At 41.5% G+C, this 18,513-nt stretch overlaps 1 protein-coding gene across 13 annotated transcripts in view; it reads right to left on the reverse strand.

Moving 5' to 3' along the window:
- The window catches only part of fmt (phosphatase 6 regulatory subunit 1-like protein fmt), a 228,552-nt gene that overhangs the window by 15,748 nt on the left and 194,291 nt on the right, over window positions 1-18,513 (reverse strand). For 12 of the 13 annotated variants that reach the window (XM_068364570.1, XM_068364580.1, XM_068364575.1 and 9 more), the window contains one exon: window positions 9,546-9,697. In XM_068364570.1, the coding sequence (XP_068220671.1) occupies window positions 9,559-9,697 (139 nt within the window). In that variant the 3' untranslated portion in view covers window positions 9,546-9,558. Of the gene's footprint in view, window positions 1-9,516; window positions 9,698-18,513 lie in introns of all 13 variants that reach the window. The other variant, XM_068364569.1, reaches the window with a different exon arrangement.

Genomic DNA, 18,513 nt, shown 5'->3' on the forward strand with positions numbered 1-18,513 from the left:
CTTCAATGTGTATTTGTTATTGCAGGAGGAGAAGGTGAGGGATGGTGGTGGGAGTTACAGCTGTGTGTAGCTACTATTAAAATTGTCTTAGAAACAGACACCAGACTTTACTTTGCCCTGCCACATAGACCTAGAATCATAACATTTTGGTAGCAAAGTGTGGTTTGAGGCAGGTGGAAGGATATTAAAGAGAATTAAGAAGATAAAGAAAATATGACCAACAACAGTGACTGCGGTTGCCGGTCCTTGGAGACGAGTTATGATTGCTGGAAGGAAAAAAAAAAAAAGGTTGAAAGCATGGGTGCATGTCACCAATGTTGAAAAGAAGAAACAATCTGTGACACTTGCCCTGTCATTCCCAGAAGGAAGTGAGGTGAGAGGCAAGGTTTTTCAATTAGTAGACATTGAGCAGCTGGCGAACGATGACGAGATGCAAGTTTTGCTTTAACACTTGAACAAGTGGTACAAAAAGGACAAAATGTCAGCTACATATTCAACACATACAAGAAGGGGAAGGAAGACACCATGGAGAAGTACATTCTGGAGTTTGTGAAGAGAAGTGCTGTTTAAAATAAGTACAAAGTGATTATACCAAAGTGCATTTTGGCATTCAAGTTGTTGGACAATGCTGGGCTAGAGGTGAAAGATAGATAAGAGTTGACAGCTGTGTCTTTCACCGAGTCAGATAAGATGTTTGACTTCAGGAAATTTTTTGGGAGTTAGGAAGTCTTGACTTTGGGGGAATTGTCATGAAATAGTACCAGAGAGAGAGACTCACAGTAATAGTGAAATCTGAGCCAGTGTTTAGCACAGAGGAGGCAGAGGAAGAGGAAATGTGGTAAATAGTGAGAAAAGTGGACAGAGAAACTATGTTGATAGATTTGGCAATGTAAGTTAATGCTTTATTTGTGGATCATATTACCACCTGTCTCAAGAGAGCATGTTGACGGTGCTAGTGAATGATTCTACCTCATTGATCCTTTATCCTTCCAATGATATTCCACCTTCCATTGCATATTCCATTGTCGTCATCTCTGTCTTCTATTATTTTAAGCCCAACATCCAGTGATATTTCATGCATTCTGGTAAGCAAGAATTGTAAGTCCTATGGTGTTCTGCTAATATGGACAGCATAAGCATACTCTAGGTCTGTTAATTTTCTATTCCCTATTACCAATCCAGTACAATCCTTCTCCACTATCTCCGACTGTTCTACGCAGTACAAAATCAATGTGGAGAATAAACAACATAGGTGACAAGACATTCTTCTCCTCCTTTGTCTGTATCTAAACTCCTCTGTTCACTGTTAATTCATTTCATGGGACTAACATTACCTTTGCACTTGCAATGCTCATAAACATACAATCAAATTAACATATTTGAAAGGAATTCTTCAATGATGCAGGACTCTCCACAAAATTGGTAGGTGCACACTATCAGAGGCTTTTTCTTAGTCCACAAATGCCATCAAAAGGACATTTCTATATTCTCCACATAGCTGGACAACATGTTTTAAAATGAAAATTTGGTCAGTACAATTTCTACCTTTTCTAAATTTTGCTTGTTGTATGCTTTTCATAAATCTTCCTCTCATCTCTTTAGTATCTTGTGTAAGTATTCTGTGGTTAAATAACAAGGACTAATGTCCTCCAGTAGAATGTTGGCTTTGAGAGCTTAAGCTGCAGAATTTGAAGTTATTCTCTGATAACAGAATCAAGTATCAGCTGTCTTAAATGAAGGCTGGTTGGTGGGTGATGCTTCTGTTTATAGGTAACGGTAAATGCAGTTGTTGCCAATGCTATTAAAGTATGCTGCAGTCACTACCATCTTCGAAGTCATCAAAACCCCACTCCATTTCAATTACTAATGGGTTTGATCAACAACCTCTTTCCATTTACATCATCTCAAGACTTCGCAGAGTTGTGGCAATACAGAAGCCCCAGAGAGAAAAATGCATGTGTATAAGTTTTCCGGCATGTACTGGAAACTCCGGATTTTCAAGTCTGAGGTACTTTTTTTTTTTTTTTTTTTTTTCCAAACCATGTAAATCGGTGGAGATTTCACCGGGAGGGGGGTGGGGTTTTTGCCGTCTCTGCACATCCGGACTGGCTCGGTCAGTAGGATGTCATTTCTTGTGGTGTAATTTTCACGATAAACAGTTCAATCAACCATGCTAACGTCTGTACAGCTATGACGAAGCCATTGAATCTCGGGGTTACGCAGTGCAATAGCTGCTGTTTCCATGAAAACATGCAAGCATATTTAACGAAACACAAGACAGTCGTTCTCGGGGTTCCTTATTTCTTTGGTGAAAGTTACAATAATGTTTTCATTGGCTCACTATAACTGTCCATCCAATGAAAATGCAGTTATTATGAGACATGTTTTGTTTAACAACACATCAATGTCCACTGCCTTTTGTTGCTGCTTTGAATACTGTATCATTGCTTGCAAAAATCACTTGAAATATTGTCAAAATTAAGTTTTTATCATTAGGCTTCAAATAAAAAAAAAAATAGAGAAGACATCTAGAAATAAATGGTGGGAATGGCTAAACTAGTAACAAGAAAGGTGACAAATATGGCTTAGAAAACTAGACATCTCAGGAGTTGCACTTTGTGATTGTTGTCAGAGACAATCAAGTACAGGTCTAGCAGAAAAAAGTGGCTGAAAGGTCACGCTGATCAATCTAATCACTTAAAAACATAAAATGTTATTTTCATTAGTAAAATAAATTTTTGAATATACTTACCCGATGATCATATAGCTGTCAGCTCTGCTGCCCGACAGAAAAACCTACGGGCGGAATACGCCAGCGATCGCTATACAGGTGGGGGTGTACATCAACAGCGCCATCTGTCAAGTAGGTACTCAAGTACTCGATGTCAACACAGAACCAATTTTCTCCTCGGTCCACTGGGTCTCTATTGGGGAGGATGGGTGGGTCCTTTAATTTATGATCATCGGGTAAGTATATTTAAAAATTTATTTTACTAATGAAAATAACATTTTTCAATATTAAACTTACCCGATGATCATATAGCTGATTCACACCCAGGGGGGTGGGTAGAGACCAGCATTACATGTTGACATTATTATGAGCTAAGTATTCCGTATTTCATTTTAGCAGTTATTCAAAATAACAAACATAAAATAAATAAGTACCTGGTAAGGAAGTCGACTTGAACAATTACTCTGCCTTTTTAAGTACGTCTTCCTTACTGAGCCTCGCGATCCTCATAGGATGCTGAGCGACTCCTAGGAGCTGAAGTATGAAGGGTTGCAACCCATACTAAAGGTCCTCATCAAAACCTCTAATCTAGGCGCTTCTCAAGAAATGACTTTGACCACCCGCCAAATCAAGTAGGATGCGAAAGGCTTCTTAGCCTTCCGGACAACCCAAAAACAATAATAAAACATTTCAAGAGAAAGATTAAAAAAGGTTATGGAATTAGGGAATTGTAGTGGTCGAGCCCTCACCACTACTGCACTCGTTGCTACGAATGGTCCCAGAGTGTAGTAGTTCTCGTAAAGAGACTGGACATTTTTAAGATAAAAGACGCGAACACTGATTTGCTTTTCCAATAGGTTGCGTCGAATATACTTTGCAGAGATCTATTTTGTTTAAAGGCCACGGAAGTTGCGACAGCTCTAACTTCATGTGTCCTTACCTTCAGCAAAGCTTGGTCTTCCTCATTCAGATGGGAATGAGCTTCTCGTATTAACAGTCTGATAAAATAGGATAAAGCATTCTCTGACATAGGCAAAGATGGATTCTTAACTGAACACCATAAAGCTTCAGACGGGCCTCGTAAAGGTTTTTAAAAAGAACTTAAGAGCTCTTACAGGACATAATACTCTTTCTAGTTCATTTCCAACCATACGATAAGTTTGGAATATCGAACGATATTGGTCAAGGCCGAGAAGGCAGCTCGTGTTTGGCTAGAAAACCAAGTTGTAGAACATGTAGCCGTTTCGGATGAGAATCCGATGTTCTTGCTGAAGGCATGAATCTCACTGACTCTTTTAGCTGTGGTTAAGCATATCAGGAAAAGTCTTAAAGGTGAGATCTTTCAGGGAGGCTGATTGAAGCGGTTCGAACCTGTCTGACATAAGGAATCTTAGTACCACGTCTAAATTCCAACCAGGTGTAACCAAACGACGCTCCTTCGTGGTCTCAAAAGACTTAAGGAGGTCCTGTAGATCTTTATTGTTGGAAAGATCTAAGCCTCTGTGACGGAAGACTGATGCCAACATGCTTCTGTAACCCTTGATAGTGGGAGCTGAAAGAGATCGTTCTTTCCTCAGATATAAGAGAAAGTCAGCTATTTGAGTTACAGAGGTACTGGTCGAGGATACGGATACTGACTTGCACCAGTTTAGGAAGATTTCCCACTTCGATTGGTAGATTCTAAGGGTGGATGTTCTCCTTGCTCTAGCAAATGCTCTGGTTGCCTCCTTCGAAAAGCCTCTAGCTCTCGAGAGTCTTTCGATAGTCTGAAGGCAGTCAGACGAAGAGCGTGGAGGCCTTGGTGTACCTTCTTTACGCGTGGCTGACGTAGAAGGTCCACCCTTAGGGGAAGTGTTCTGGGAACGTCTACTAGCCATCGAAGTACCTCGGTGAGTCATTCTCTCGCGGGCCAGAGGGAAGCAACTAGCGTCAACCTTGTCCCTTCGTGAGAGGCGAACTTCTGCAGTACCTTGTTGACAATCTTGAACGGAGGGAATGCATATAGATCTAGATGTGACCAATCTAGTAGAAAGGCATCTATATGAACTACTGCTGGGTCCGGGATAGGTGTGCAAACTATTGGGAGCCTCTTGGTCATCGAGGTTGCGAAGAGATCTATGGTTGGCTGGCCCCAGGTGGCCCAAAGTCTCTTGCATACATCCTTGTGGAGGGTCCATTCTGTTGGAATTATTTGTCCCTTCCGACTGAGACAATCTGCTATGACATTCAAGTTGCCTTGGATGAACCTCGTTACTAGTGAAAAGTCTAGACCTTTTGACCAGGTGAGGAGGTCCCTTGCGATCTCGTACCATGTCAGAGAGTAGGTCCCTCCTTGCTTGGAGATGTACGTCAAAGCCGTGTGTTGTCCGAGTTCACCTCCACCACTTTGCCTTGAAGGAGAGACCTGAAGCTTCTCCAGGTCAGACGTACTGCCAGTAGCTTCTTGCAGTTGAAATGCATTGTCCTTTGACTCGAGTTCCATAATCCCGAGCATTCCCTACCGTCTAATGTCGCACCCCAGCCTACGTCCGATGCGTCCGAGAAGAGAACGTGGTTGGGAGTCTGAACAGTCAGGGGAAGACCCTTTCTAAGGTTGATAAAGTCCTTTCACCAAGTCAGACCAGACTTTATCTTTCCGGAAACCGGGATCGAGACCGCTTCTAGCGTCTCGTCCTTTTTCCAGTGAAAAGCTAGATGGTATAGAAGAGGACGGAGGTGTAGTCTTCCTAGTGACACAAATTGAACCACGGATGACAGTGTCCTTACCAGACTCATCCACAGCCTGACAGGGCAGCGTTCCTTCTTCAGCATCTTCTGGAAGGATAGCAGGGCTGGGGTTGATCGTCTTGTTCAGCAACGTCCTCATCAGAGGGTTCCTCATCCGAAACTGATGAGGAAACGGCAACGGAGTGGGCAACGTCTGACTCGCTGAATCCGGTCGCACTGGTGGATGCGTGACGGAGCTGGACGCAATATCATGGTACTGCTGCACAGTCTGTGAACTGTCAACAACCATGGGGACGCGAGGAAGTACAGCAACAACCCGAAACTGTCTAGACTGTCTGGGTTGTGCAGTCAACACCCTACCGGGTTGCTGAGGTTGACGCACTGCGTCACAACAAGTCACCTCTGCTGGTTGTTGAACGTCTTCCTAGTGACACACTGAACGTCAACAACCACCTCCGAGCGTCGCTTAACGTCAACGTGCGACTGGCAACCCACACTGGGTCGCATCGGTGGAGGAACCACCTCAACTGGCGGACGCGAGTAGGATACCTCAGCGTCAACAGGGCGCACAACCAACCGGTAGGAAGGTTGTTGGCCAGAAGGTTCTTCTCCGTATTAAGTCCTCTATCAAGGACACAAGCTTGGACTGCATGTCTTGCAGCAAAGCCCATTAGGGTCTACGGGAGCAGGTGTGGCAACAGACGGGGTTAGCGACTGAAGCGGAACCATTTACCATCCCTGGAAGCCTTGTTATGTGTGACATAATAGTACAGCAAAACTACAAAGGCTCGACAAAAGTTGAGAAGTTGACCTGTAAACAACTGGAGCGTCTCCTGGCTATGCGCCTGGCCGAGTCTACCAGAATTGAGAAGTCTACCTGGGCAGAGGCATGAACTCCCAAGCTGAGAACTTCTCTCTTGTCCTATCAGACTCTCGCTCTATAAGCCAGATAAAAAGAAGGGAAATCAAAAGGCTGTATCCCTAAAACTCCTCCTGGTGCAAAAACCAGTCGCCTAGCCGACGTAACGCTCTCTAGGAGAGCGAGAGAGCACTAGCTTAACAACAACGGCTTCGAAGTAGCTAGGCCTAGTGTAAGTTCTGACGTGAGGCGAACGAGGAGCAGCAGTTACAAGATCTGGACGAAGATCCTTAAAAAATCATGATTTAATTAAAGTCCATAGGAGGCTAAGCAGCTTAAGGCTCCTCTCCAAATGACAGAGTCCTCCAAGGAATATCAGTAGGAGGGAGAACAGCACTTTCTCATCTACAGGAACCTTGTCCGAGAAAAGCTAGGTTATCTCAGTGAGGGTCTCACTGGTGCATTAGCAGCAGACCAGAAGGCAACGTTATGTAACTGCTTGACAGTCTGTGAACTGTCAAAAACTGAACTGTCAACCACAACAGGTGCGTGAGGACATACAGCACTGGTGCATTAGCAGCAGACCAGAAGGCAACGTTATGTAACTGCTTGACAGTCTGTGAACTGTCAAAAAACTGAACTGTCAACCACAACAGGTGCGTGAGGACATACAGCACTGGTGCATTAGTAGCAGACCAGAAGGCAACGTCATGTAACTGCTTGACAGTCTGTGAGCTGGCAACAACCAAAGCTGTGTGGGGAAGCCTCAACTCCTGACTGACTAGTCTGCTGCGGGCGAGTGGCGGTAACCACAGTGGGTTGCGGAGGCTGACGCACCGTGTCAAAACACGGCAGCTTAACTCCACCCTCCTGTTGTTGTGGTAGCACACGCACGTCAACGGAGGGTTCCGTGCGTCTGAGGAGCTCTCACAGCTGGAGTGTGGGAGCAGGCAGCCACAGCGTCTGCTGGGCGCACAACCGTGGTAGGTTGTAGGCTAACGGGTGCAGCGTCAACCTTCTCCGCACGATACTCCTGCAAAAAAGATGCTAACTGTGTCTGCATAGACTGTAGCAAAGACCACTTAGGGTCTACAGCAGCAGGTGCGGCAACAGACGGTGTTACTGCCTGTTGCGGTACCGCTTTACCTCTCTTAGGAGGTGTGCAGTCATCGGAAGACTGCAGCGAGTCCGAACTGACCCAGTGGCTACACCTGGGCCGTTGGACTTGCGCGGAAGGGACCGACTTGCACTTAATAAGCTGCGAGACCTTGGTCCAAGGTTTCTTACGAGAAACCTCTTCCGCAGACGAGAAGTAAATGGGCTCTCTCGTCTTTGTGTGGGTGGAGCGATCTTGGGTAGATACGTCCGAAACCACAGAGGGAAAAACGTCTGTTCGTTGATCAAGGCCTGACGAACCCATAAGTCGTTCGACATTACTTCTCCCCTGGGCTTGGGAGCTTGCAAGAGGTCCCGGACTAGGTGAACGACAGGCACGAACAGACGAACCCTCGGACGCAACACTGTAACACTTTGCGCATATCACTTTATCACTTTGATTTTCTGTTTTGCACTTATTTCACTGAAATCGAAACTTTTACTGATTTCTACCTGAAACACGCAATCCTACCCTTCATTAAAAGGTAGTAATTACGAAAACAGTCGTATAATGCAACAGAAAACATATATAAAGATAAAGAATTCAGTGGCTGGGAAAGAGACTAAACACTAGTTCAAATAAACTACGTTTACAATCTCTCACCGCACATAGCCTGGGAACAAGAATAAAACCCTAGAAACGTTTTACCTTCTTCCCCTACAGCGACTGGGGAGGAGAGTAAAACGAGAACAACGTTACCCGCTTGAACGAAACTTTTTTCTCCTCTCTCCCCCTCCGTCTTTATCTCTCTCTTTCTCTCTAGATTTCGCACCTGAGAGAAGAGCCCAATTATACATCGTCAAAACATGTTATTTGCTAAAGGAAAAAACTGAAAGGTTTTCCAAATAAAAAGTTCCTTTAATTTAGAATTTAAACCATTTAAGCTAAGAAAGAATGAACGAAACGCTAGAATCGGTTTACTCTTACTGCAAAGTGAAACCGTGAAACACTCTCTCTCTATCGTAACGATAGAGCGCATGTTGAACGTCCTGAACGTCAACAACTGCGTAGACTAAAAAACTAAACGTTAGTTCATCTTTGAAAACAGTACGAGACTATCAAAGAAATTCTTTCATAAAACATTAAATTTAAAAAGTTTAAATACGATATAACGGGCTCAACGTTGATTAACTTCGGCTCCAAGTTAGGACCGCCTACTATCAGGAAAGGTCGCATATAAACAAAACATAAAAATTTATTTTTATATGTTTATAATAAAAGGAAAGTTAATCGAAGAGGCCTAATAAAGGCGGAGAGATATAAAATATATAGATCTATAACGTGTTAAGCAAAATTACTAAAAACTTAAACACACTTCCGTCTAAGGGAAGGGTCGGCCATTTAAAAGTGAAAGAGAGTCCATACTCTCTTTGTCACCATAATTAAATCTATCCAAAACGAGTTCAAGTTTTGAAATGAAGATAAAACCCCTGCATAGCGAAAGCTCAAAACTAGAATAGTGTACTTCACCAAATAGTTGTGAAAACAAATCCAGTTAGTAACAGCGTATTTAGTAGGTCTTGCCAGTGGCACGACAGAGAGAAAATTGGTTCTGTGTTGACATCGAATACTTGAGTACCTACTTGACAGATGGCGCTGTTGATGTACACCCCCACCTGTATAGCGATCGCTGGCGTATTCCGCCCGTAGGTTTTTCTGTCGGGCAGCAGAGCTGACAGCTATATGATCATCGGGTAAGTTTAATATTGAAAAAAACACAATTATTTTAACTTATAATTTCAATTTATTTTCTGGGCTCAAAGAGGGATCCACCCCTTTGAAACCACATATCTGAATTTTCAGGTTTTTTATTGGAGAAAGATTTGCCTTTTACAATTTCCATTTTTTTATATGAAATCAGCATTTAGATATTAATAGCATCATATTCGAAGGTAAGATTTAAGGAAATAAAATGTTGATTCATAAAGGATAAAGGAATTTTTAAAAAGCTTGAGACCACTTTAATAGCAGTCTTCACCCTAATTAAATTAACAAAACTGGACTAATAAACATCCAATAAAAATCATGACACTATATACTCACTAATAACTGATTGCATCCTTCGTAAATACCTTTCAAAAGTGACTAGCTTTTGGGCTGTGCAGATGCATCAGAATTCTGCTGACCTTCCATATCAGCATCAACCTGGCTAAGCCCAGTATCTTCACCCTTCTGAACATCTACACTTTCACTGGTCTTCAGAAGGCCGCGGGATGAAAGAAAGCTATGGAAAATATATATCATTAATCTCTCACAAGAGGAAAAAAATAAAAAAAATACATAACACAATATTATATGAATCACAATAAGTTCCCTGCCATTCATTATGAGTCAACATCACGAAAATATAAAAAAAATATATTTAGCTACTATTGAAAACAAAAATAATTTTCATTTGACTTCATAAGGTTATTTTCCTTTGAATTCAAATGTACTGTTTTCATATTCTCTAAAAAAAAATATACAATACAATAGAATGCAAATAATAAACACAGTAAACCAATAAGTAGTTGTAGTACAACAGAGTAAATTTTTACAATGCCAAAATGATATTCAAATGCAATCATCTTAGGGTTCATGGAGTATTAATATAAGGACAGATTTAAAGTACCGTATTTCCCGTGTCATAAGACGCACCTTTTTTTCACAAAAAATGCCCCCCCCCCAAAATCACCCTGCGTCTTAATACTAAGAAAAAGTTGTATAGGGGAGTTTGACACCCCTGAAACACCAAACTATAGACTTACAAGCACTCAAACTCACGAGAGATAAAATATAAAACTACAATTATCATTCATATAATATAAATTCATTCATTTTTATATTGCACTTCATTTAATGAAGTATAGTAGCAAATTATTTCTTTATTTTGGTAATCAGCTGATAACTCGCTAACCCCCCTTCAACAAGTAAACATGCCAACTAGAGGTCTAGTAGCAGACGACACTATGACATAGTTGTTTATTCAGTATATATCTATTTTCTCATATTTTGTTGATATTTTGTAATAAAGCAATATATTGATGTTGCCTGAGTTCCGAAAAAATACAGACAGACAGTTGCTGAATACGTCCTTGGAAAAAAACTTCTGTTAGTTGAGTGCAGTATTACCAAGTTAGAAGAAAAGTTACTAGACCCAGAATCACATAAACAGTACTGAAAGTATTCCACCTAAAAGAATTTATAGATTTCTATAATCAATAGCTACATTCTGTGTGAATATTTATAGGGTATATGAGGAAATTTGGAACTATTACTAGAATTTTGCATCTTTGCCAAAATTTTATAAAGAACCTTTGGCAACGCTGCTTTCATGTAAACACCACTTGAACCACCAAGCACTATGAGTAAACGTGTAGTTGAGGTGGAAACTATGACTGGTTTAGTTGTTTCTTATAAGATTATGTAATAGAATTGGGATAATCAGCATATAGCTATTAATATTAACTTGAACATTTCATAATACACCCAAAATAAGAAAAGTTAATGTGCCAGACAATAATCATGCTAGAGTCGCTGACCATGGATTTCTGCTAAGAAGTTTTTAAAATCTTCATTTTCTTTTTATTCTAAAACTGCGTTGCTAATTAAAGGGTGCGTCTTACCACTTGTAGCGTATTATCACACGGGAAATACGGTAATTTGTATTTTTCCTAACAATACAAACCTTTCGCACTTTATTAGGATATTTATGGCGAAGCTGGGGGGGGGGAGTACCAGATACCGGCTCACACACACCTATATTGTCTTATAACTTTTGACTGCAGGCAGGCCTTACAAGGGGGTAGGTGATGGCGGGCAGGCCAAAGTATAAAGAGCTCAAGGTTTGTATCGCTAGGAAGAACACAAATTACTCTAAATTTGTCATTTTTTTCCGACACTAAATACAAACCCTTTCACTCTTTATTAGGGATGACTCACCCTTTAGGTGCGTAGAAGTCCAAACCAACTGGCTGGTTTCTGACTTAAGGTTTTCCCGTATGTGCTCCGCACATATAAGGGATAAACCCCGACACCTCGTTAACTATGTGCAAAGCACACTTCAGCTTCTGCAATCTGTGTGATAACAGCAATGTGACTAGTCTAGGTAAGAATTCTCAGAAACAGGAATATTTGAATCAACCATGGACGCTAACGCTACCCAATCGTACCTCGCCAGGGGTTATGAGGGATGTAACAAGTATATGTCTCTATACTAGGGTACACAAGGGAAATTATTTTACCTGCAGACAGAGGAGGCCAGCTTGCATAGGATGTAAGAGCTGTTCCCCAGGATCTGGGAAAATGAATGAAAGAGAGCCAGTCATTCTTTTAATCCCAGACTAATCCTGGGTAATCTCTGTCCTCAACCATCTGCTACTTGTCCACTAAGGAGCATGAGCTATTTAAACCACTTGTGCAGCCACGACAGGAACAATGGAAAACGTCTCTATGTTCTTATGGGTCATGTCTTGCAGGTAGTGGGAGGTAAAAGATGTCTGGCGCTTTTGAATGCCCACTTGTAAGACCTGCGTCACAGTAGTTCTTCCTGAACGCTACGGACGTGCTAATGCCCCTAATGTTATGAGCTTTGGGTCATCTTGTTTGTGGAGAAGGATCAGGATTCAATGCTTGTCTGTGTCCTTGCAAATCCTAGCAGAAATGGTGTTCTTCGTGATCCTCCTCTTTGCTTTCCCGGTACTGACACTTTGGAGTGAGCTGCTGCAATTCCTTTGAGGTGGTTCCTTTGAGGTAATGCCTCAAACTCCTAGCTGGACACAGTAACAGTTGATCTGGATAATCGATTACATTACGAAGACTCCCAATCGCCTGGATCTAGGATCCACTTTTGCTGGATTTGGAGTCTGCAATAAACTCAGGGATGAAGCAGAGCATTGACCCCCCCCCCCATCTCCTTGAATGGGAGACGTCGTAGGAAAGGCCATGGAGTTCGCAAAGTCTCTTGGCCGAAGGCAACGAAAGCAAGAAAACCATCTTCAGTCAGGTAAAGGTTCATAGGGAGCACCCTTTAGGGAGGACATGAATCAGGTTTCATGGGGGTGGTGTAACTTCCAACACAGGGCAAGTAAGTTCGAAATCCCGTATGCAGGGAGACAACTCCAATGAAGAGGAAATGTTAATTCCTTTCTGTCTAAAGGTTAGGCTCAAGGTTGAGCGGTAGCCTTTCACTGCCGAGACCAAGAGAAGTTTTTCCTCCTAAAGGTATAAGAGGAATTCCACTGATGCTGAATTAGAAGCACCAAGGGGAGAAATACCCCTTCCACAATACCCACGATACCAGACACAGAAGACAGTCCACTTAGCCTGGTAGACTACAGCTGATGATTTTTGTATGCATCCAGGCATCCTCTTTGCAACTTGTTGTGAAAAGCCTCTAAGAGAGGAGATGCTGGATAGTTCCCAGGCAAGAATTCATAGGGATTCCACGGCTGTTATTCAGGGATGTCGCGAACACATCCACTGCCCACTATCCGAGTTGTCTGCTCAGATTGTCCACGAGTACATTCCTCTTGTCTGGAATGAAACAAGCTGATGGGGACAACAAGTTGTCTTCTGCTCATCTTAACATCTCCACTGCTGGATGCCAAAGGGGCTGCGAAAAAATACCCCCTTGCTTGTTTACGTAAGCCACCACTGTGGTGTTGTCGCTCATCAATACCACCAAATGACCTGCCAGGAACTGATGGAACTGTTGTAGGGCTAGAAAGGCTGCCCTCATCTCTAGGACATTTATATGCTGGTACCTTTCCGACTCTAACCAGAGCCCGGAGGCCGTGTGGTGCATGCAGCATGTGGGCCACCCAACCTTCTTTTGATGCATATGAAAAGAGCATCAATTCTGGGGGAACGAGAAGGTCGATCTCTTGGTGGAGATTTTCGTGTGCCACCCACCATCTTGAAGTCTGCCTGTTCCTCAGGTACCATCAGGACCAGCGTTTCAGGAGTCTCCTCGCGTTGGACCCACCTGGATTTCAGCTGCCACCGAAGAGATCAAATTTGTAGGCGGCTGTTGCGGACTAGACGGACCAGGGATGTTAGATGACCTATGAAACGTAACCACTGATGGGATGGGAGAGCGTCTATGGTCGGACAGCAGGGAAGAGGTCTTCCAAGAGATCGTCTTCTCTGGCAGACTCCTGGGGTTACTCATGGAAGCTGCCGATACTTTCTTACCTGAGGCGGCAGTGCTAGAAACTGCCAAACTTACCACCTTCACTAAAGCCTTGAACCACGGAGTATCCTTCTCGAAAAGATGGAATCGCAGAAAGCTTTCGCTGGGCAGGTTATGGGATGGGGAACGCTTCCTAGGAGTCTGAGGTTTCAAAACCTGAAATGGAGAGGTTTACCTGGCTGTAATGGTAGCAGCACGTCCTCTTGCTTTGGCTTGGAAGATCGAGTTGGAAAACGCTCTGGAACATAAGCCGAGCTCTTCAGGGAGACTATAAATGGAACTGGTTGGTTGCATTCCACTAGTCAGGTACTCGATGCTGGGCTGACGCGTGGCACTTACACTCCAACGGCCGGGTGCGTGTTGACAGGAATTGGCGAGCAGCTGCATTGCTACACGCTACTGGGCACTCAGGAGCTGAAGATGACAAGCCTGCACAGGCTGGATCACGAGCAACTACTGATGGTCTGGGCGAGTAGGCGATATGCTCGGGGGCAGAAGAGCTATCACGCGTGAACTGTAGATCATGCTTGGTTAGTCTAGACCAGGAAGAGTCACAAGGCGCATAGCGATCGGATGGCAAGTGTCATGCGCCTGCGCACACGAGCGGGGAGAGGGTTGATCTCTTGATCAGTAACAAACAGATGGGTTGCGCATTGCCTGGAAGCGCACTGGGGCGCAGGAGAATGCTTACTTGCCGACACGTGGTGATGAGTAGGGGCTGGTTGACGCACTTCTGGAACTGTGACGAGGAGATATCCTATGATAGTGAGGATCATCATGGGCCTTCGTTCTATCTAAATCAACGAGCGAGGTTGGAGAGTGCCGAGTAGAGCATTGCACTCTGCGCTCCTGCAATTAAGGTGCAATGGTCTGGATTCCCCTAGGGGAATGGTGAGCACTCCTGGACTCTTGAACAGGAATAGGTTGTGGCTGAGAAGGTGCGCATCGAACTCGAAGGGGGCAAGCAACATCCATAGGTGAACCATACTCCAACGGGCTGGGAAAGGGTGGAGGTGAAGGCCGGAACCGGCGGGCAGAATCACGCGGTGGAAACCACTCCGTGGAGTATCTAACCCGCGAACAGGAAAGGTGACCCCCCCGAGGAACAAGAACATGCCTCGGCCTTTGGCCCCTCCACATGAGCTGCGGAAGCGTCATTTGAACCTAAGGGTTGCCCGGAGTTGAAAAGATCGAGTGAGCAGGAGCTTCAGGAATAGAGTGAGGGGTTAAAAACGAAGTCTGAGGTTTCTTCAACTTTGAGAGAGACCATGAAAGAGAAGAATCCCTCTTAGATTTCTTCTCACGCCACCATCCAAATCTCTACTACTGGGAGGAAAACGACTCCTAACACTCCTAACAAGTGTTGTCCTGCGTACACGGTCTTCCTCTACAGGCAGGACACACGAATGCAGGTCAGTCTTGATCAAGGACAGGAAGGTCAGAGACCAGTTCGCATGACGTCCGTAAGAAGTAACACACACCTGAAAAGGAAAAGAAAAGAAAACAATTAGTCAATATTGCAGTCAGGTTGGGAGGCGGAGAGAAACGGATGCCCGCTCTCGGCCGAGCCAAAAGAAAAAGTGGAGACACAACACAGTTGTTGTGTGTGTGTGTGTGTGTGTGAGCAGGGTAGCTGGTACCAACCCCTACCCCCCATACTAACTAGTGGTGGGGTACTTACACCTTGCCAAAAGTCTTATGGCTAGTTTTCCAGCTTCGCCGAAAGTATAGCCCTAATGAAGAGCGGAAGGGTTTGTATTTAGTGTCAGAACAAATAACATTCAACACTAAACATCATTCTGTAATTGATTCCCGTACATACTTTGTAAGATTTTAATCATAAACACTAGACAATTTTAAATGAAACTGTTTAGATTTTTTTTTAATCACTCTTTTAAACTACTGTCACTTCCTCTGTATTAACAACAAAGGCAGCACTAAATGATAGTGTTCATGGTAAGGAACATGCACATATTTTATAAAAAAAAGTCTCCACAAGCCAAGGCCCCCACTGCAGACAAGAATAATGCCCAAAGAACCTTGAGAGGGTTGACAAGAATTACAACCAAGACGAGCTGACCAGATCTTTACAATGTTTTACAAAGAGCTAATGTATGACCCACTAGCTTTTACAGGTACACCTTCCATAGTCCTACACCTTTAGTTCCAGAGTGATTTTTTCCGATTATGGAAGATCATTCTGTAGCACATCTCTGACTTGCTAACAAAACTTAATAATAATGTACTTCTAACTGAACTGTGTACACTACAGTGTGTAATTAATGTGTTATCTCTCTCTTTTTCTCATCTTTTGTATAGTAAACTTACACACCATTTTTGCTTTTGTTGTAGTATATTTACTAACAAAGTACTGTAGTTTCATATTAAGAGGAAAAATATTGCTTTAAATGAATCCATCATTAACTAGTCAGTGTTTAGCATAATTAGTTTTGCTTGTGTATTTTTTCTTCTTTTCATCTTACTGTATAAAATGGAATTCGCTAAATTTACCCAGAGTGTAAAAGAAATTTAATTCAAAGTTGATTTGTCATTGCAGTACTTCATTGTGTTGAACTTTAGCCAACTTAGTAACTAAATATTAAGCTATTCCTAAATGTTGCTACTCCTCTATCAAACATTTTATAACATGTCACAACAGATTATCTGTATATGTTTTTCTTAAGAAATGATATGATAAAATTTTCTTTTCTTTCATGAACAGTAATTATTTTGTACTCAATATTTAATTAACTGACTAGAAAGACTGTAAAATTGACAGTAATGTAGACGCACACATTCTGTAAGGTAGTACTGTAACTTCAATGGGCAACTACACAATATAAAGACATGAGCGATGGTATAAGATTTTCCCATTGATTTCTTTCAATTGTAAAACAAAGTCCTGAGTAGAAAAATAACACTTTAAATTCAAATTTACAAGTGTTATTTGAGAAGGAAAATATGCTAAACATGAAAAAATATCCAAGTAAAGGTCTGTGGAAACATTCAAGTAAACCTGGCCATGAGATTGAGAAGTTTGGTCCCAAGGAACTAGGAAAATTTTATGACAAAGCTTGATGTTATGTAAATTAAAGTGACACATAAATGTGCTTGGGTATTAGGATATGTCATCTTCAAAGATTTTGCTCTTCATTCTAGATCTAGGTTTTTTTTTCTTTTTCACTAAGGCTGTAATTAAGTTAGCCAATTGGAATTTTCTTCCCTTTTCAATTTTGCCTGCTTCAATAATTTCTTGTTGATTTAATGCTGTCTAAGTCCATTCCTATCTTGATCATAATATTGTTAAACACACATTACTGCATCCATTTTGTACATGTGCTAAGACAAAGCTGAATTATATGAAAATCAAGAGACGTTTGTGCATTTAGTTCAGTTTTCATTTGCAATTGATGATTAATATACAGTATTAGGTTGCAGGAGGGAATAATTTTTATGGTTCATTTAGGGGAGCAAAGTGAAGGAACAACCAAATCCATCAATAATATTAACTATTCAACTGTCTATAAGTCTAAAAGATGTCAATACCCTATATTTTAATTTAATAGGCTAATTTTCCATAATTATTCCCAAATGAAAGGAGGAACCAAACTATCTATGGTGAACCTGAAATATAAATTAATTAAAAGATGTAACACCATATTACAATGGTTTAAGTTATTAACCATGACAATTTCAAGCACAGGTAATATGGATTTCATCTAAAATCAATAATTGAAAATTTAGTTTATAAAAGAATGAGATAAGGAAAGAAACTGAAAGCCTGATACAAAAAACTATTTCTAATTTTCACTTTCTAAAAAGTGTATTAATAACAATAAAGCTGATACAAATTACTGCGTCTTTAGACAACAAAGACTGAAAGCATTGAATCTACTTACTAGAGGACCCATTCTCTAATGATTTCCATGCTCACCATTCTCTCCTATTTTCTTTTAACATGCACTATTGATATTACTACTGTAGAGAACACAAGCAGCTCAGATTTGTGTATAGAATAACTATTCTTACCTAGTATCTATGTTTTTTTAAATTACATTTGTTAAGTTTTGGCTTAAATTGTTATAGAGTTTATAGTACATTAAAAGGTTAATACCAAATAACTTTTGTTAAAGCTTAACTTCTATTAACTTTTCCTTATTTCAAATTGTCTGTTAATTACAAAAACACATCATGTGTGGACTTTAGGATAATAGAAGTTTTCAAATTGAAATTTGTTATATTTTGGTTTCATTTAATATTTCACTTTCAAACTGTTACTACAATGGCAGCTAAAAGCTTATTGTTAGTTCCAATTTAGTCAATTCAACATGTTGAATTAGGAGAAAAAGAATCTCACCTATGCATACTAAGAGCTCTGCTTTACCTCTAATTTCACATTTATTTTTTCCACATTAAACACAGCACTACCTTTACACCTGTTTCTCTTTGTGTTGTGTAGCAGATAAAGTGACATATTGCCTGGTCTTAGTTTTAGTAACTTGGAGGAAATACACTCTGTATTACTTCATTTGTCGACTAAATACTTTTCCAACATTTTTCTAATGTTTTGAGTTAAAATGATATTTTAATTATAAAATAAATTTTTGAATATACTTACCCAGTGAATATATAATAGCTGAGCCTCCGGCGGCTCGACAGAAAAAACACACAAAAACTCGCGAGCGATCGCTATGAAGGTTGTGGGTGTGCCCACTAGCGCCAACTATCGGCCAGATACCGCATATACATGTAAACAGACCCAATTTTTCTCATCCAGCTGGGTCTCTATCGGGGAGGAAGGGGGGGCCTTTAATTTATATATTCACCGGGTAAGTATATTCAAAAATTTATTTTATAATTAAAATATC

This window comes from Palaemon carinicauda, chromosome 41 (assembly GCF_036898095.1).
Source record: "Palaemon carinicauda isolate YSFRI2023 chromosome 41, ASM3689809v2, whole genome shotgun sequence".
NCBI lineage: Eukaryota > Metazoa > Arthropoda > Malacostraca > Decapoda > Palaemonidae > Palaemon > Palaemon carinicauda.